The 21,414-nt window shown below is 43.1% G+C and overlaps 1 protein-coding gene across 3 annotated transcripts in view; it reads right to left on the reverse strand.

Moving 5' to 3' along the window:
* Positions 1-21,414, reverse strand: part of LOC124288104 (wnt inhibitory factor 1-like) — a 97,477-nt gene that overhangs the window by 32,737 nt on the left and 43,326 nt on the right. For all 3 annotated transcript variants that reach the window (XM_046724684.1, XM_046724678.1, XM_046724671.1), the window contains exon 3: positions 6,136-6,238. In XM_046724684.1, coding sequence (XP_046580640.1) covers positions 6,136-6,238 — 103 coding nt within the window. The remainder of the gene's footprint in view (positions 1-6,135; positions 6,239-21,414) is intronic.

Here is a 21,414-nt window from a genome sequence, read left to right on the forward strand (position 1 = left end):
TTCGTGGAGACAGAGTCGCGCTGCTTCTTCTGTGGATGAAACACAGCCGTGGAAGAACATCCCTGTAGCCGTGTCTAGCACCGTCCCAGCTGAGATAGACCCCGGTGGGTGTACATTGCTGCCGGAGATAGCGCGGAGATCGAATGATTCAGTCACATACTCGGCATCCCGATTGGAAAGGATCCCCTTGCCTTGCACGTAGGGTTAAGGCGTAAAAGGGTAATTTGAGAAAAAATATTGCTTGAAATTGATGCTTGTTAAATCAGCAGGCCGCGATGATATGATTGGCCGATAGCACACGATAAAAGTTAGCCGGCGTAATTTCCCCGGATGTGGCGTGTTTCCCAATTCTGTGTATCATTTCTAGACAAATATACAAGGTGTTTTACTTAATGATTCAGCAGGCTTGTTTATCGCGCCAGGCAGACAGTTGGGGTAGAATAACAAACACGCATTGTCTACCACACGGAGGGGAGCACTATTTACTTAGCGCCATTTCCTCGACTGAGACGTAAGTGCAGTTCACGTTGCAGTTGTCAAACACTGATGTGGGTAGGAACAGGGAAAGGGAGAACAGGGAGAGGGAGGGAGGGGAGAGAGGCGACGATGTGTGTGTGTGTGTGTGTGTGTGTGTGTGTGTGTGTGTGTGTGTGTGTGTGTGTGTGTGTGTGTGTGTGTGTGTGTGTGTGTGTGTGTGTGTGTGTGTGTGTGTGTGTGTGTGTGTGTGTGTGTGTGTGTGTGTGTGTGTGTTTTGTTTTTTTTGCTGGAAAAGGGCCGAGAGAGAGGATAGGGATTGGATGGGCAATTTACTTGCATTTATCAGTCCTACATTTTCTGATTCTGTGAGCCTGTATCGAGCAGGGACAGGGAGGCTGGGGACAATGTAGAGGCAAATGTGGCGATCCGGGAGGTGCTCTAAGGAGCGGCTTAGGAAATGTTGCAACACTGACATAATCCAAATATAAATATCAATATCAGCTGTTCTAGAAACCCGGAAATGATTGCTTTTTCTTCATGATTTGAGTGGTATTACATAGTTTATGGATTACATAGACTGCAGCTTAATTTGACTCCTCCTCGTCAATACTGTGGGTGTCCTATTATATATATATACAGAGAGAGAGAGAGAGAGAGTGTGGGTGTCCTATTATATATATATACAGAGAGAGAGAGAGAGAGAGAGAGAGAGAGAGAGAGAGAGAGAGAGAGAGAGAGAGAGAGAGAGAGAGAGAGAGAGAGAGACATATCGACCTGTAGACTGAAAATATACCCATGTATTTTCACCTTCAGACTTCGTATATATAGGACATTTAGACCTTTACAGTAAGGATATGCACATTTATTTTCACCTTCAGACTGGGCAAAGGTCAAGTTGACCTTTGGACTGGGTATATAATAGGTCAGGTTGACCTTCTGACTTTTTGACTAGGTAGGGTATATGTAGGTCATGGTTGACCTTTAGTTATTTTGGACGTTGACCATCATGGCTAGATGTAGGTCCTGTTCACCTTTCGAATACGATTCTTGACCTTAAGACTAGATCAAGATGATGTTGACTTTAGACTATGTCAACGCGATTATGACCTTTAGCCCGCGGCGACATTGACCTCTGGTGGATGTTATGGCCGTTGCCCATGTTGGGGTTAATCTAATCTGGACTTTCATTATTTTCTTAGCATAACACTTTCTTGCAACACCTTTCTGCTTCTAACAAATAAGTGTATACACATTTGTACAGTTGTACTTTCAGGTGTTCGCTGTACATAGTGTGTTGTCTGGGATAACCACAGCAGTTACGATACAGGCTAAGAAAAAGCGTATTACCAGCGTATACCGTCACGTGTGGGTATATTATAAACCGTGAGTATATTGACTCACAGTAGGGTGGGCCCTGGTTTGGTCGCCCGTACATTTTATACTGTAACTCTCTGGAAATCAATGGTCGGGTCCGCCATGGAAGTTTACTAAGACTGGTTCACCATGTCTGTCTGTTCCGTGCTCAGTGTAAGCCCTTTCATTATCTCTGCTTCGATGTGTCATTGCAAGACTTGAATCCTTATCTAGTTTGTAGGTGCAATGTTTCTAGCTGCTCTGTTTCTATTTTAAGTCGCATCCAGTCACTGATAATTAATGAACGAGATAATAGGAAGACCGTGAGGACTGACTGGTGACCAGTATCCTCCATCACATACCTCTGTAGTTAATTACACCCTGGCCCGCAGCAACCCACACATACATCATATACACACACTCCTCTCCGCACACAATGGAACACTTCTAAAACCATGACCAAGCTCAATAAATTTCTATTTGCATTTCATCGCGTTCTTGAGTTTCCTGAGCAGGTGTTTGTAGACGACATAAAGGGGAAGTAATCATCACAGAAAGGGTATGACCTGAGACTCCGCTGTCCCCCAAACAGAACGTATTTATAACGCCGTGCCCCCGCAACATACCCCTCCTGCTACAGGTGGACGTGTGATGTGGCGTCAACATGTCTTATCTTGCTCTATTGCAGCGTGTTTAATCATGTGGTGAAATACACTGCACCAGCTACACCTACAGCCATCAGTTATTCTCACAGGTTGATCGGTGGACACAATGTACAAAAGTCACCTTCCCTAGATCCGACTGCTTTCACTCACACGACCCTGCCTTTACTCACACGACTCTAACCAACGCCATGCTCTCCCCCCACACGACTCTAAGCACAGCCATGTTCTGCCCTCACACGACTCTAACCAACGCCATGCCCTGCCCTCACACGACTCTAACCAGAGCCGTGCTCTGTCCTCACACAACTGTAACTAACGCCATGCTCTGCCCTCACACGGCTCTAACCAACGCCATGCTCTGCCCTCACACGGCTCTTACCAAAGCCATGCTTTGCTCTCACGCGACTGTAACCAACGCCATGCTCTGCTCTCACACGGCTCTAACCAAAGCCATGCTTTGCTCTCACGCGACTGTAACCAACGCCATGCTCTGCCCTCACACGACTCTAAGCACAGCCATGCTCTGCCCTCACACGGCTCTAACCAACGCCATGCTCTGCTCTCACACGGCTCTAACCAACGCCATGCTTTGCTCTCACGCAACTGTAACCAACGCCATGCTCTGCCCTCACACGACTGAAGTCACTGCCATGTTGTCCTCACTAATAAGACACCCTACTCCTTTCATCCTACTGGAGACACCTACCTTCTCTGCCCTTTCATCCTAGTCTAGACACCTACGTTCACTATCCATTCATCCTACTCGAGACACGTACGTACTCTGTCCTTTCATCCTAGTCTAGACACCTACGTTCTCTAACCAATCATCCTGGTCTAGACACCTACGTTCTCTATCTAATCATCCTAGTCTAGACACCTACGTTCTCTATCCAATCCTCCTCTTCGAGACACCTACGTTATCTATCCAATCATCCTAGTCTAGACACCTACATTATCTATCCAATCATCCTACTCGAGACACCTACGTTATCTATCCAATCATCCTAGTCTAGACACCTACGTTCTCTATCCAATCATCCTACTCGAGACACCTACGTTATCTATCCAATCATCCTAGTCTAGACACCTACATTATATATCCAATCATCCTACTCGAGACACCTACGTTATCTATCCAATCGTCCTACTCGAGACACCTACATTATATATCCAATCATCCTACTCGAGACACCTACGTTATCTATCCAATCATCCTAGTCTAGACACCAACGTTATCTATCCAATCATCCTAGTCTAGACACCTACGTTATCTATCCAATCATCCTACTCGAGACACCTACGTTCTCTATCCAATCATCCTCCTCGAGACACATACGTTCTCTGTCCTTTCATCCTCCTCGAGACACATATGTTCTCTGTCCTTTCACCCAACAGGCATCTACCTTCTACGTCGTCATTCCCCCGGCTCTCACTACCTCTCGCAGACCTTATGGATCTACACTCTTCCGCCAGAAGAGGCACTATGCCATCATTGACTCTGGAACCCCATTGTACAAGATAACATTGAGATCTTTTCCTTGGATAATCCATGTTTGGGTGATACTTTTTTTCTATGATTGTATATAGAGTAAGAAAAATAATATTCCATTCACAACGTATTTTGAATTTCGTGCAAACACGTCAACTCCGTGCAAGCGTTTTTATGATGTGCACGTAAACATGGTAAGGGTAAAATTCGAAATTTACAGTGAAACGCAACTGAAGGTATTTTGACATGCTGGGTCTGTGGCGTCAGGAACGGCTACAACAATTGACATGTTGCAGGCTGGAACAAGACAGAACATAGTGGCACAAGATCATAACGTTTCGCAGTAAGTAATAACTAGATTATAACCACGGTATCGACTGACAAGTAACGTTGATGGCAAACATGGATCCTGTCGACCAAGGGCGACAACTAGCGAAAGAAACCGTTTGATCAGAACGACTGTGCTACGAAACTGAGACCAAAGTGCCGCTCATGCTGGAGATGAACTTCACAGATGTACAGATGTTGGAGTGAGTCGAGAGACTATTTGTTGTCCGACGTCCATGTGTTATCCCACGATTGACGGACCGTCACAGTATTGATGGTGTCAACTGCGGCAGCGCTGGACCAATTGTCGTCGACCAATCGTTCTGTTTTCGAATGAATCAAGGTTTACTTTGGACTAGTATGGCACAGACAGACGGTATGAGTGTTTTCATGCCGTTTACGTCAGACAGAACGATTGTTTTGAGTGTGGCTCAGTTGTGGTGTAGTTTGGGATCACTGTGACTGGCAGAACACCTCCACATGCTATTCACAGACGTGTCACTGGGCAGTAGTACCATGACATCCTGGAGCCACACGTCACGACATGGACGGTGTTTTGTGATTCAAGATTACAACGCAAGAGCACACAGGGGTCCTATTGTTACTGAGTACTTCCAACTGGAGAACATACCATGGCCAGCACACAGTCCAGGCCTGTCACCCATCACGCATGTCTGTTATCTCATGTGTCACCGTCAACAACATCCGACCACTCGCAATGAATACTGCGCTTCCCTGAAGGAAGAATGGCACAGAATGAATCAAGTTGACATTGGACGTTTGATTAGGAGTATTCCTCGTCGAATCCGGGATTGTTTTGAGAATAGAGGCGGAATCACGCGATATTAAGAAGCTTGATACTGTATGGTACATGACGTGATGGGGAGTAGCACACTCCAATCATCTAACAAACTCTATGTCTCCAAAGTACAACAAAATTCTCCTTTGACTCAACTATACGTGCAAACTATATGCCCCTTTAGTGTAAACCTGCGGTCAGGACCATTATCGTAGAGACGACGATCAATGACCTTGTAACACGTTATGTACTACCTTCGCGTACAAACCGTACTTAGACAGAAGAGACGGCCAAGATCATCGACATGAGCGGACGGATTGTACAGCTAGTCGCATCACCATCGACGGCGTAGACAATGAAGAATCGTGGGTCGGTACGGCTCTATTGAATCGCGTGATCAAGTGTGTCTCTAACTAAGAGAGATGACATATGGGTTCATATGGTTCCGTGGAAATATTTACAAGAAAAAATAGTGGTTTACATGAGGAAACGCAAATAGAAGCGATTGCATGAGTCTGATATTCTTATCTTCCAGCAGCAAGTCAGCAATCATGTCACTGCCATTCTTTTCAAAATCAATTACACTTTCAATATCCAGACAAAACAACACTTAGCCTCAATTAGCCCCAAAACTGATCCCATGATGACGGAACTGAAGCGCCAACTATGGCTGATGACGTCATTCGAGGCCACACTGACCTCTGTCGTGTTCTGCTCACCAAAAGTTGTATTCATCTTAAGGGGATTGATTTACAGATATCATCGCCTATCATAATAATGACAAAGTCTTTACACTCCAGCTATAATAACAATAACGCTTTATTTTGGGACATTACCAATCGCTGAAGCCCTGCCTGTTAAACCCACCTCCAGTAAATGGCAGACCCAGGGCTTCTGTGACTGGTAATGACACAAAGGGTAGCGTTACTCGTACATTGCATGTTTATATCAGCTGCCCGTATTTTGGTGTGTTAGATGTGTGTGTTGTTGTTGCACGTGTGTACGAGAGAACACTGTCCACGTACCTGTCTGTCCGTGCGGTATCCAGCCCTGGGTAGGAATGCTTAGTAAAGGGTTATACAGCAGGGAGGTATTCAGGGACGTCAGGTTCTCGAACCAGTACTTGAACTGTAAACACAAACACCAGTCGATTTATGTGACGAAAAGAGACATACAGCCGAGCCAAATCCCGACATCACCAATACCAACAATACCAACAATATCATGACAGGTGGGCAAAGACACGCCAAGATGCCAAGTCAGAGAAAATATATCAGTTATATCATTAAAGTCAGCTTACGCGAATGACAGGGGTATGTCATGATGAACAGTCTAACTATTCAATATTTGCAATGCCACATTCCGAGGTCTGTTACACCAAATACACCCTCTCTACTAGACTAACATTCTGTTTCTGAAATGAGCAAATTTTACAGAAAAATACTGTTCGTTAAAAACACATAAAAAATAATGAAAAGGAGCCCAGTGACTTTCTGCACCTGAAACTGTGGAAATCTAGATTTGCCACATATTCTAGACTTGCATGGGCTGCCTCTCTACTTGATATTGGGATTGTGTATCATCAATGAAGGCTCAATAAAAATGCCAGTGATGTCCTTCTGTGAAAAGTCGATGAGTTATCATCTAACTCACACATACCTTTTGATAAATGAACAAAATATGCTTCAGAACTAGCCAGGACAAGGAAAGACGGTACATGCAAAGTTATTTTGTGTGTGATATCCAAAATGATAGTGACACTTTAAAGATAATACTGAAATCATATTATACAGGTTTCCTGTTTCCACAGGCCTTCTTTCAGTGGCATATTAGAAGTTGGGAAGTACAACATTGAACAAACTTTATGGATATCCATAAAGTTGACACAGACGTGAGTGCTAACGAAATAAAAGAAGTTGATGTCCATAAAGTTGGCACAGAATAATTGAGGAAACCAAGAAAAGTCCCCACAGATCACGACTCATGCAGTGACATAACCTAGATAAACGCTTAGTTTTGAAAAAATTCAATTTTGATAGAACAAAAACAACTTAATTTAGTAATTTAGACTGGAAAAAGTGCGTCAGTAAGGTGAAACGATTCAGAACCTGGTGAAAATCTAGACTGGCTTCATTTAGGTTTTTCTCCTTACAGTAAGGAATGGAGGACATTAATATAATATGGATGACGGACCGTGAGACAGACTTATGACATGACAAGATGATATAATTGTTTCGCGTAATCTGACTGAAGCACACCCACTGTGAGCCAGTGTTTCCCAGTACTCATGGCTTGTACTCTGTGGGGGACAGAGGTTAACGCCGGCTTAACCCCAGCTTCCTTCTGTCTGCTCCCACTGAGTATGACACAAGAAGAGGTATCTGTCGACTTAAGCATGATGATGTACCCTCCATCACCTCATGTCACGCGGACTCGCTACATTGTTACTTAAACAGTATCTATATCACGAGTACCCACACTACTCAGCACTGGTCCGGCTGCCTGACCCCTCCCCTCACATGGAGAGTCGGTAGGGTCTCCCAAGGCATGTGAAATATGACTTTCTTCTACCAGCAGTGATGAGATGGTAACGTGACTGTTAACGTCCTCGGCAGATTGGGCAGCAAACTCACCATGGACCCTGACAATGGAAGTCAAATGCACACTGACCCATTGTTCGGGGTATTGCTGTAGTATTTTGAGCATGCTCTAGGGTATGGAGTTAGTGTATAACAGATATGTTCCCCTATCTGACGCCAATCCTCTGGCTTTCAAGCTGAACTCTAGCGAGATGCTAAAGATCCGACTTTATAGCCCTTGTCGTCAAGATGATCTCTGTAATATGATATGCATGTAACGGAGTATGCCCTGGCGGTCAAGCTGATCCATAACAAGGTGGTGGATAGCTAACGTTATACTGCCCTGGCCGCCATGCTGATCTCAAACAAGGTGGTGGATATCTAATGTTACACTGCCCTGGCCTCCTAGCTGATTTCTATCAAGGTGGTGGAATATCTAACGTTATACTGCTTTGGCCGTCAAGCTGGTTTCTAGCAAGGTGGTGAGTATCTACCGTTATATCACCCTGGCCGTCAAGCAGATTTCTAGCAAGGTGGTGGATATCTAACGTTATATCACCCTGGCCGTCAAGCTGATCTCAAACAGGTTGGTGGATATCTAACGTTATACTGCCCTGGCCGTCAAGCTGATTTCTAGCAAAGTGGTGGATATCTAACGGTATACTGCCCTGGCCGCCATGCTGATCTCAAACAAGGTGGTGGATATCTAATGTTACACTGCCCTGGCCTCCTAGCTGATTTCTATCAAGGTGGTGGAATATCTAACGTTATACTGCTTTGGCCGTCAAGCTGGTTTCTAGCAAGGTGGTGAGTATCTACCGTTATATCACCCTGGCCGTCAAGCAGATTTCTAGCAAGGTGGTGGATATCTAATGTTATATCACCCTGGCCGTCAAGCTGATCTCAAACAGGTTGGTGGATATCTAACGTTATACTGCCCTGGCCGTCAAGCTGATTTCTAGCAAGGTGGTGGATATCTAACGTTATATCACCCTGGCCGTCAAGCTGATTTCTAGCAAGGTGGTGGATATCTAACGTTATATCACCCTGGCCGTCAAGCTGATTTCTAGCAAGGTGGTGGATATCTAACGTTATATCAACCTGGCCGTCAAGCTGATTTCTAGCAAGGTGGTGGATATCTAACGTTATATCACCCTGGCCGTCAAGCTGATTTCTAGCAAGGTGGTGAGTATCTACCGTTATATCACCCTGGCCGTCAAGCTGATCTCAAACAGGTTGGTGGATATCTAACGTTATACTGCCCTGGCCTCCTAGCTGATTTCTAGCAAGGTGGTGGATATCTAACGTTATACTGCCCTGGCCTCCTAGCTGATTTCTAGCAAGGTGGTGGATACCAGCGTTAAACTACTCTGGCCGTTAAGCTGATCTCCAGCAAGGTGGTGGATATCTACCGTTATATGACCCTGGCCGTCAAGCTGAATCCTAGCAAGGTGGTGAGTATCTACCGTTATACTGCCCTTGCCTCATAGCTGATCTCTAGCAAGGTGGTACATATCTCGCTTGACATACTGCGATGAGAAACATATTGAGCATCATCTTCCAATGTAACAGGTTACCGATGTGTGCAGCTATTGTTGTACATGGAACCAAACCCACTCAGCCCCGTGGATAAATAAACTCATTTGTTATCAAAATGTTATCGGCCAGTTCCCTTTTCCCCTTGGGCAGACAGACCGAGCCTAGGAAGGTGTTCGCTTCACAATGACGGCCGATCGCTGACACCTACACCACGTGCTGATAATAACGGTCTCTTGCGACGGAAATGAGATACAAGTATCAACACTAGAGTAATAGTGATAGCTTCCATGCATGTTCCATGGCGGAACCCGCTCTCACTGGAACACACTACGAGAACACAGCACGAGAACACCAGGCAGTGTTCAACCACACTACAGCATTCCAGCCGTCTGACAATGCATGAAAGTATGCTTATTGAAAAGTATATCTGACTAAATAAGTACGCTGAAGGTGTTCGTAGTATGAATCAGAGAATCACTGGGTTCTGCGACGGGGGAACACGAGGTGCTGAGGTTTGGTAATGGAGGACCCGTAGTCCCAGATATACCTCCACTGACCAACACTTTCAAAGACATACAATCGTGCATGACACAGGGATAAAGTAATGCGATGTAACAAGCCGTGCATGGATCACGAGTCTGTTGTACATCAGGGTGCCAGCCAGCACCAGATTATGGTTTTCTACACGCACTAAAAGGTAGTGGCTCCTTCCAGGAATGAAGTGAATACAGAGAGAAACAGTGTATGTAGAGGAATAGTGTGTACAGGCTGTGATACCGTGTACATACAGTATTACCCAGTACTTATAATGATGCAGTAAGTGAGTGAGTGAGTGAGTTTAGTTTTACGCCGCACTCAGCAAAATTCTAGCTATATGGCGGCGGTCTGTAAGGCTATGCGTCGCTCATGTAGTATGACAGAACATGAAAAGTACGGCGCCAGTATACCTCATACTTCCAACTCAGGGTGGCAACCTCCCCACCCATCCTCTCCTCTCCTGTTCCACACTCGCACCCGTCAGGATCCGGGTTAGAATTGGTCTTAAGCAGCATGCTTATCTTAAGAGGCGACTGTCGGGTGGTCTGTCCAATGATTTGGTTGATGTATGACATCGTATCCAAACTGCGTAGATTGATGCTCATAATGTCAGTCACTGGATTGTCTGGTCCCGATTCGATTATTTACAGACTGCTGTCACATAGATGGAATATTGCTGAGTGGTGTTAAACATCAAACCAAACCAACCAAACACACACTCGCAGACTGTATACACCATTCGTTGTGGAAAGGTGGTTTATGGTCAGGCTACCTTATGACCAGCAGCATTATTAAGAGGTTTATGACGGATAATATATTGTTATGATCTTCTTATTATGAATGTCACTCTGTTTATGGCAAAAGTCGCAATAAAATGTCCACTATCAATCTGTGTTGGGCTGGTCACACGGGAAGCCAGTTGAAGCAGCACTTTACACCTTTGTGGGGGACAATAGCAAAATATACAAATTCAAACTGAGTTTATTCAGATGAATAAGGTGTTCTATCAAAAAATGTGTTACACAATAATGCAACTGACTGTGAAGTTGTATTTTTTTCTTGTTTTCTGCAATATCTATGTGTAACCACCCTCTAACACGCTAATACGGATAATTGTTAACAACTTCAAATGGAACGATACTTTCAGGATAAACAGCGTTCTGTTTACAAGTAGGGCACTTAACCTACAACAGAATACCCTAAAACAATATGATAATCGACAGTATACAGAACGGTGAGTATCAGATGGATCAGTATTACCGAGTCGGTGAATCTACGTTAAGAGTGACGTGAATACTACCAATACAACACCACCAGGTTTCTCAACCAGCATCGCGCTGTAACAAGCAAGTTGAGAGTCTGCCTAGGAAGTACAGCTCTGTCGGCCAAGTTCAAACAACTAAGATAGGTAGAGGGAGGGGGTGGGTCGTTCTGGGGCAATGGAGGGAACGCGGCGTGACGCGACCACCCGGGGACCCGTGACGCTCGTCCTGCCGGTCCCGTCTTCAAACAAGCAGGAGTTCGTCTTACACCCAAATTGTTGAGAGATAAGCTCTGCTGAGTTCAAACGTTCCGTGTCCCCGTGCTGGAGATGTTGCTGAGCTGTGTTATAACGCGAGCCCGGAATGTGAGCACAACCAAACCGGCACACGTCCTACACTACACACGAGGAAACTGACTTGTAACGCCACTAACAACTAGCTAGAGAAGTGGAGTCTCCCCCTTCTATTCCACACAGCACTTGGCAGCAGACTTCCCAACACATGCATGTATAATGAACAGCAAGTAGTGCTTCAAAGTATGTTCGCCATCATACGTGATAATAGCATGAAAACTGTAACTTTTACCTCTGAACTGAACTATTATATAATCTTAAGATACACCCAAACCTAATTATCGTGCACTACACTACTAATTGTATTTAACTTAACTATGCTATCTGTATATAAAACCTTCACCATACTAACTGTATTACAATCTAGCTATATTAACTGTCTATAGTAAACTTCAGAATAAACATTATTCATAACAGTTTAACTATAATCACTATTGTCAATAACAGTTATCTATACTAACTGTAGATTACAGTTTAACTATAATCCTCGTGCATATGCAACACTTCCGCTATACTACCTGCATATTATACTTTCACTATGATCACTGTATATGACGCTTTGTCTGCCGGCACCTAGACTAAGGCTTAGTCTCTGAATATATATACATTGTAATTTTGATAGTAACAAACAAGCCAATTTATATTGAAAAGGAGTCCTATAGAGACCAGAGATTCAGAACCTGAGGAAATCTAGACTTGCTTTATTTAGGGCTTTAGCACTGCAGAGAGGGCTTGGCAGTAGGGAAATTAATATGGTTCAGGGACTGTGAGACAGACTAGCCGGCACCGTGTGTAACCCGTCAACCGTATTATCACTGTAGTTATGCTATATTTCAACAATACTCTTTCTTCGTTCATTCATTATATTGTTGTGTTGCTTTTGCGTAACAAATATCACAGTGTAATACAAAAAAATAAAAGTCATCGTATATGACACACCAACTCTAATTATTGTACTTAACACCTCTTTACTAAACCCTTTAAACCCATACAAATGCCCGTGAGAATTGGTTAGAACTGGTCTTCAGCAACCCATCCTTGTAAGTGGCGACTAACGGGATAACCTGGTCAGGCTCGTGGAAGTGGTTAATGCATGTCAACGTTTCCTAATAGGTGCTAATAGATGCTCACCGTGTTGCCTGGTCAAGGTTCGATTATTTACTGATATTTATATTTGTCATGTGGCGTACAAAAACCCCAAACAACAAATAACAAGCATGGTATGTAATACTCCCACCACAAACATCGCACATCACACCGCCACTATAATGTCTGGATGCATGCATATTCTGACGGAATAATTGAACGGAAACTCACAACTCGAATTTAGCTTTACTGTAGAAGACGCCTGGAATCCTAACCACTATGTTTCTCTTACACATTGTTTACCGTCACAGTACAGATACAGGTCGAGCTCATGTTAATGAATGGAGCTGAAGGATGCCCTTAATGTTTACTGACAGCGACTGACGATACACCTGCAGTTGTTTCAAACAATGAGTAAGTGAGTTTAGTTGAACAGTTATCCAATGTATATCAAGGTGTGTCAGCTGTGATATGAGGGGAAATACGTTTACCTGTTTGTTGAAACCCACGAACACGACTACGGTCTTGACAGACCCCCTGACAAACAAAACAATGACGAGGAATGCCATCTATCTGGAAATCAGTCACCTCTCAACATGAGCACAACATGTCACAGTGAGGCCGTGGTGTCTCACGTGGTGTATTGGTGACTACTCTCTGACTCGTACAGGAATACTGTGGCATATCCAAGCATATTACACCTTGTATAATTAGTACATTACACTGTGGCATATCCAAGCATATTACACCTTGTACAATTAGTACATTACACTGTGGCATATCCAAGCATATTACACCTTGTATAATTAGTACATTACACTGTGGCATATCCAAGCATAGTACACCTTGTACAATTAGTACATTACACTGTGGCATATCCAAGCATATTACACCTTGTATAATTAGTACATTACACTGTGGCATATCCAAGCATAGTACACCTTGTATAATTAGTACATTACACTCTGGTATATCCAAGCATAGTAAACCCTGTATATTCAGTACATTATACTCTGGCATATCCAAGCATAGTAAACCCTGTATATTCAGTACATTATACTCTGGCATATCCAAGCATAGTAAACCCTGTATATTCAGTACATTATACTCTGGCATATCCAAGCATAGTAAACCCTGTATATTCAGTACATTATACTCTGGCATATCCAAGCATAGTAAACCCTGTATATTCAGTACATTATACTCTGGCATATCCAAGCATAGTAAACCCTGTATATTCAGTACATTATACTCTGGCATATCCAAGCATAGTAAACCCTGTATATTCAGTACATTATACTCTGGCATATCCAAGCATAGTAAACCCTGTATATTCAGTACATTATACTCTGGCATATCCAAGCATAGTAAACCCTGTATATACAGTACATTACACTCTGGCATATCCAAGCATAGTAAACCCTGTATATTCAGTACATTACACTGTGGCATATCCAAGCATAGTAAACCCTGTATATTCAGTACATTATACTCTGGCATATCCAAGCATAGTAAACCCTGTATATTCAGTACATTATACTCTGGCATATCCAAGCATAGTAAACCCTGTATATTCAGTACATTATACTCTGGCATATCCAAGCATAGTAAACCCTGTATATTCAGTACATTATACTCTGGCATATCCAGGCATAGTAAACCCTGTATATTCAGGACATTATACTCTGGCATATCCAAGCATAGTAAACCCTGTATATTCAGTACATTATACTGTGGCATATCCAAGCATAGTAAACCCTGTATATTCAGTACATTATACTCTGGCATATCCAAGCATAGTAAACCCTGTATATTCAGTACATTATACTGTGGCATATCCAAGCATAGTAAACCCTATATATTCAGTACATTACACTGTGGCATATCCAAGCATATTAAACCCTGTATATTCAGTACATTATACTGTGGCATATCCAAGCCTAGTAAACCCTGTATATACAGTACATTACACTGTGGCATACTAGTAAACCCTGTATATTGGCTCTGGCATCCAAGCATAGTAAACCCTGTATATTCAGTACATTATACTCTGGCATATCCAAGCATAGTAAACCCTGTATATTCAGTACATTATACTCTGGCATATCCAAGCATAGTAAACCCTGTGTATTCAGTACATTATACTGTGGCATATCCAAGCATATTAAACCCTGTATATTCAGTACATTATACTGTGGCATATCAAGCATAGTAAACCCTGTTTATTAGTACATTAACCCTGCATATATTCATAGTAAACCCTGTATATTCAGTACATTATACTGTGGCATATCCAAGCATAGTAAACCCTGTATATTCAGTACATTATACTCTGGCATATCCAAGCATAGTAAACCCTGTATATTCAGTACATTATACTGTGGCATATCCAAGCATAGTAAACCCTATATATTCAGTACATTACACTGTGGCATATCCAAGCATAGTAAACCCTGTATATTCAGTACATTATACTCTGGCATATCCAAGCATAGTAAACCCTGTATATTCAGTACATTATACTCTGGCATATCCAAGCATAGTAAACCCTGTATATTCAGTACATTATACTCTAGCATATCCAAGCATAGTAAAGCCTGTACAACCAGTACAGGGATACTGCGATACATCTAATCATATAAACACAGTGAAACCTGTGTTATCAGTACATAATATACTGTGGCACATTTTAGCATAGTAAGCCCTGTATTATCAGGGTTTGGGAAAGTCACGGGCGAGGCACCTATGTTTCTAAGTGGTTGACATTACACGGGAACGCGGGAACTGTGAGTCGTGGAGAAGGTAGAGCCATCATGTAACGGGAATACAAGAGAGTAAATCACAAATACTCATAAGATATTTCAGTGTTTACATGTTTACTGGGCCTATCCGCGCCAAACATGTCAGTGTAAGACCGGGCGACAGACTAAGTAAATAAACCACCCTGCATTAAGAGAAGACTGAACCACCATCGTGGCGTGGCTGGCAGGGGCCCAGATGGAGGGGAGGCTGGTGATGGTGTGGACGAGAATACACCTTGTATACAGCAGTACGTCACCCCACAGTCGACAATCAACATCTCACGGCATATTGTTTCTCAGGCCAGACATCGGCAGGTGTGCTACTGGCGATATTTATCTACTAAAATAATCCACAACATGAGAATAGGGCACACCTGTCGAGCAATTATGGAATGAAAAAACTTGGAGTTTAGGATTTCCATTGAAGCCGACTAGCGAGTTCTGGTGTCGACATGGCTGAATGAAGGAGCAGTAATTACATCACTCAATGCCTATATCCCACAGCTATTAAAAGCAATTGTAACATTGTCTAAATTGATATAGTTTTTTGGCGCGTAAAACAATACACTGTGCAGAAAACAGAGATAAAAGGATTTGGATATTGTTTACAGGACCAAATTGGGTCTGCTTACCAAAACATTCCTTCAGAACGAGTTTCAGGTATTGTCTGCCTCACTCGCCCGGGATTCTTGGATGCTGCATTAATGAGTCAAGCTAAAAATCAAATCCGAATGAACTTCGTTCGCGCTGCTATAATCATGAATATACTAGTATGAGGAAATGACTGTGGATATCTAAATCATGCGCATAAGAAATCGACATATTTCAAGTTCAAGAGAAAAAAGAGAGTTTGAACTAGTTCCTAATCCAAGACGATATTTTACCATATACATGAACTGTTTTTATCTTCATCTCACCGGAAAGTGGGTTTTGTTCAAAGACTTCCTCTTGCACAGAAAGGTTCCATGAAATCAGCCATTTCCAAACATTGTTGTCGTACACATATTTTTAGTGTTGTTAGAAGTCCAAAACATACAAACCTTAGGAAGAATGGTTACAGTCGGATGAACAATTACAAAAAGCGATGGATATATGTGTTTATCACTGCCTGAGTTAAGGACACCTGTGTATATGTGTTTATCACTGCCTGAGTTAAGGACACCTGTGTATATGTGTTTATCACTGCCTGATTTAAGGACACCTGTATGTGTTTATCACTGCCTTATTTAAGGACACCTGTGTATATGTGTTTATCACTGCCCGATTTAAGGACACCTGTGTATATGTGTTTATCACTGCCTGAATTAAGGACACCTGTGTATATGTGTTTATCACTGCCTGATTTAAGGACACCTGTGTATATGTGTTTATCACTGCCTGAGTTAAGGACACCTGTGTATATGTGTTTATCACTGCCTGAGTTAAGGACACCTGTGTATATGTGTTTATCACTGCCTGAGTTAAGGACACCTGTGTATATGTGCCTGAGTTAAGGACACCTGTGTATATGTGTTTATCACTGCCTGATTTAAGGACACCTGTGTATATGTGTTTATCACTGCCTGAGTTAAGGACACCTGTGTATATGTGTTTATCACTGCCTGAGTTAAGGACACCTGTGTATATGTGTTTATCACTGCCTGAGTTAAGGACACCTGTGTATATGTGTTTATCACTGCCTGAGTTAAGGACACCTGTGTATATGTGTTTATCACTGCCTGAGTTAAGGACACCTGTGTATATGTGTTTATCACTGCCTGAGTTAAGGACACCTGTGTATATGTGTTTATCACTGCCTGAGTTAAGGACACCTGTGTATATGTGTAATGCTAACATGTCAGTTTTCATCTGGATGTATGTCGTGTGTAAGTGTCAGTGATAGGCACGGCTTGGGTACATAGTTTAGCTCCACGGTGTATACTATATCTATGCTTCAGTAGATACAAGACCGCCATGTGACTACCGAGTCACCGTGTCCTACAATAGCTGTAAAATCACAGATGAATCGACCTGAAACAAGAAGTGTATTGACCATGCGATCCGAAATTAAATTATGCCGACAAACATTGTATGGTAAATTACACATTCCACGCCGATACATCCTTCAACACAGCTGATGATGTAGCCATGCTGGACATTGGCTCCCTTTGTTGTGAGCAGGCTTCATGATACGATTGGTTTGGTGCAGGCAGACAGACAGACATACACACACAGTTTTACACACAATATCCCTCACACACACTCACACAGAAATATATACATTCACAGTTATACACACATTCACAACCACAACCACACGGTCATGTACACAAGTCAGAGAGGAGAGAGAGAGAGTGAGAGAAAGGGAGAGCGAGTGAGAGAACAGAGAGAGGAGAGAGAGGGAGAGAAGAGAGAGGGGAGAGAGGAAAGGAGAGGAGAAGACAAAGTGAGAGAGATAGAAGGAGAAAAGAGAGAGAGGGGGAGAGAGGAAGAGAAAGGAAAGAAGACAGAGTGAGAGAGGAGAGATGGAGAGTGAGAGATAGAGAGAGGGAGAGAGAATGAGAGGGAGTGAGAGAGAGATGAGAGAAGAGAGAGAGAGAGAGGGGAGCATACACAATACAGGCAAATATATGACCATTCCTTTTTTAATATATACTCATGCCAATGATTGTTGTCACCCCTTCCATTTTTATTGGAGAGGGTTTGGGGTGGGGTGTGAGGTGTGAGGTGTGTGGGGGGTTGGGGTGGGGAGGGTGACAACCATTATTGGCATGGGTATATTTTTAAAAACTTATTAAGAAACTATTCATATGGATTCACATATTGTGATATAGTTATTACGCTACGTGATTCAAGGGGAGACAGGCTTTACTCAGTGCTACACTTGGTTTTGAATCATAACGGTCAAGTTTAATGATACTACTGTTAAGATTATAAACACAAATATAGCCTAAAAATACGGTACTTTCTGAAGAGACGCCAAATCTCAAAATGTAGGAATTAACTGCACACAATACATATTCACTGCGTGTTGAATGTAACAGTAAATTCGTTGTGTAAAGGTGAAAATAGTTGTGCAGCATGGTTTCCGTAGCGGATATGTCTGCAGTCGTTTCGGGATTAACACTTATCACCGTCTCCAAGTAAACAGTGTCAATGTAAATCATAGATGGCCAAAATTCGACATCGCACGAGTTATGGGTTATGTGACGATGAAGTACTACTGAAGGTCCAACAATTCAAACTCCGAAAAACGTTATATGTACAGTCTGTAGTTGAACATATTATTTCAATCGAATGTCAAATGGTACAATGAGTAAAGAGAATCTAACTATGAAGACTACATTTGAATTCTGAATTTAGTCACATCAATGTTGTTTCATACCACACGAAACTATCAGGTCAGAATTGGTTCGACAACGAGGTTTTGGTTCAGATAAGAAACTCTGTATGTTTAAAAATTATGTTTTTTACATTTGACAGGTATTATCATCTGTTGTGAAAAAACTCTGTATCAATGTTCTCAACGCGCGGATCACGACCTCTCTTCGCACCTTCCATGATGAATCGTCTGCGACCGCTCCACGGCATTGTGGGAACTGATACACCCATACTTCTATCTTATCTCCGTGACCAACGACAGAGTCCCCATACCACAAAGTCAGTTGACACGATAAACTTTTACTACATAATAAATTACAAACAGAAATGGCCCTGTTCCATCTCAGGGTACAGACGCTCTTGCTGAAAACACAACCCTACCAAGCAAAGATACCTGCTTGTATGTCACAGAACGCCGGACTCAAGGTGCCATCCACTGTCTGTACCTCAGATAATGGCTCCCTGTGGGTAGTACCAACTACGATTGGAATAACTGTAATTGTTCTGAGCATAACTGAAATGACCCGGGAGAATCAAAACACTTGCAATAGGCATTTGTAAAGTACGCTGAGGCTTCCAGGACAGAAAGCACTATAACATCTGCAGTCCTATCTACAGCCATACAATGCCTTGTCTGTAAAGTCCGGCACCTACTCGTCTCCACACTGGCTCTTTGATTCACCGAGATGTACAGAGTGACTGTTCCTGCAAACCTGGTCAGGCAGTCGTGTTGGTGTGACCATCCGAGAACAAGCGCCATTAGTTACAGCATAAATACATCAGCCCACATGAAGCAGGCAGACGTTCCTTCGAGGATTGTTTTTATATGACATATTTGTCGGTACGAGCCAACGCACCCATCCATACAGCTATCAGGTTACAGATATCTTCATTCCGACGTTTTGTCTGCTGAGTATTTATTTGCTGGTAACGATGTTATGATAACTATCTCAACAAATCATTGCCTTCCCTGATAAGCCTGGTGGGGGGTTAATCACATCTGCGTGATTGATACAACTCTATCTTCCAACTACACACATACTTCCGCACTGTACAACAGAGGGACGCTTTATTCAACCCTACCTGCCAACTACACACATACTTCCGCACTGTAAAACTGAGGGACGCTTTATTCAACCCTACCTGACAACTACACACATACTTCCGCACTGTACAAACAGAGGGACGCTTTATTCAACCCTACCTTCCAACTATACACATACTTCCGCACTGTACAACAGAGGGACGCTTTATTCAACCCTACCTGCCAACTACACACATACTTCCGCACTGTACAACAGAGGGACGCTGAGTTCAACCCTACCTGCCAACTACACATACTTCCGCACTGTACAACAGAGGGACGCTTTATTCAACCCTACCTGCCAACTACACACATACTTCCACACTGTACAACAGAGGGACGCTTTATTCAACCCTATCTTCCAACTACACACATACTTCCGCGCTGTACAACAGAGGGACGCTTTATTCAACCCTATCTTCCAACTACACACATACTTCCGCACTGTACAACAGAGGGACGCTTTATTCAACCCTCTCTTCCAACTATACACATACTTCCGCACTGTACAACAGAGGGACGCTTTATTCAACCCTACCTTCCAACTACACACATACTTCCGCACTGTACAGCAGAGGGACGCTTTATTCAACCCTATCTTCCAACTACACACATACTTCCGCACTGTACAACAGAGGGACGCTTTATTCAACCCTATCTTCCAACTACAGACACATACTTCCGCACTGTACAACAGAGGGACGCTTTATTCAACCCTACCTTCCAACTACTTTATTCAACCCTAGACACACTTCCGCACTGTACAGCAGAGGGACGCTTTATTCAACCCTATCTTCCAACTACACACATACTTCCGCACTGTAAAACAGAGGGACGCTTTATTCAATCTTCCTATCTTCCAGCTATACACATACTTCCGCACTGTACAACAGAGGGACGCTTTATTCAACCCTACCTGCCAACTACACACATACTTCCGCACTGTACAACAGAGGGACGCTTTATTCAACCCTACCTTTCCAACTACTACACACATACTTCCGCACTGTACAACAGAGGGACGCTTTATTCAACCCTACCTTCCAACTACACACATACTTCCGCACTGTACAACAGAGGGACGCTTTATTCAACCCTACCTTCCAACTACACACACATACTTCCGCACTGTACAACAGAGGGACGCTTTATTCAACCCTATCTTCCAACTACACACATACTTCCGCACTGTACAACAGAGGGACGCTTTATTCAACCCTATCTTCCAACTACACACATACTTCCGCACTGTACAACAGAGGGACGCTTTATTCAACCCTACCTGCCAACTACACACATACTTCCGCACTGTACAAGCAGAGGGACGCTTTATTCAACCCTATCTTCCAACTACACACATACTTCCGCACTGTACAACAGAGGGACGCTTTATTCAACCCTATCTTCCAACTACACATACTTCCGCACTTCCGCACTGTAAAACAGAGGGACGCTTTATTCAACCCTACCTATACACATACTTCCGCACTGTACAACAGAGGGACGCTTTATTCAACCCTATCTTCCGCTACACACATACTTCCCGCACTGTACAACAGAGGGACGCTTTATTCAACCCTACCTTCCAACTACACACACATACTGTACAACAGAGGGACGCTTTATTCACTGTACTTCCGCACTGTACAAGAGGGACGCTTTATTCAACCCTACCTTCCAACTACGCTTTATTCACATACTTC

The sequence above is a fragment of the Haliotis rubra genome, unplaced genomic scaffold (genome assembly GCF_003918875.1).
Source record: "Haliotis rubra isolate DU_JTF1 unplaced genomic scaffold, ASM391887v1 Scf111, whole genome shotgun sequence".
Taxonomy (NCBI): domain Eukaryota; kingdom Metazoa; phylum Mollusca; class Gastropoda; order Lepetellida; family Haliotidae; genus Haliotis; species Haliotis rubra.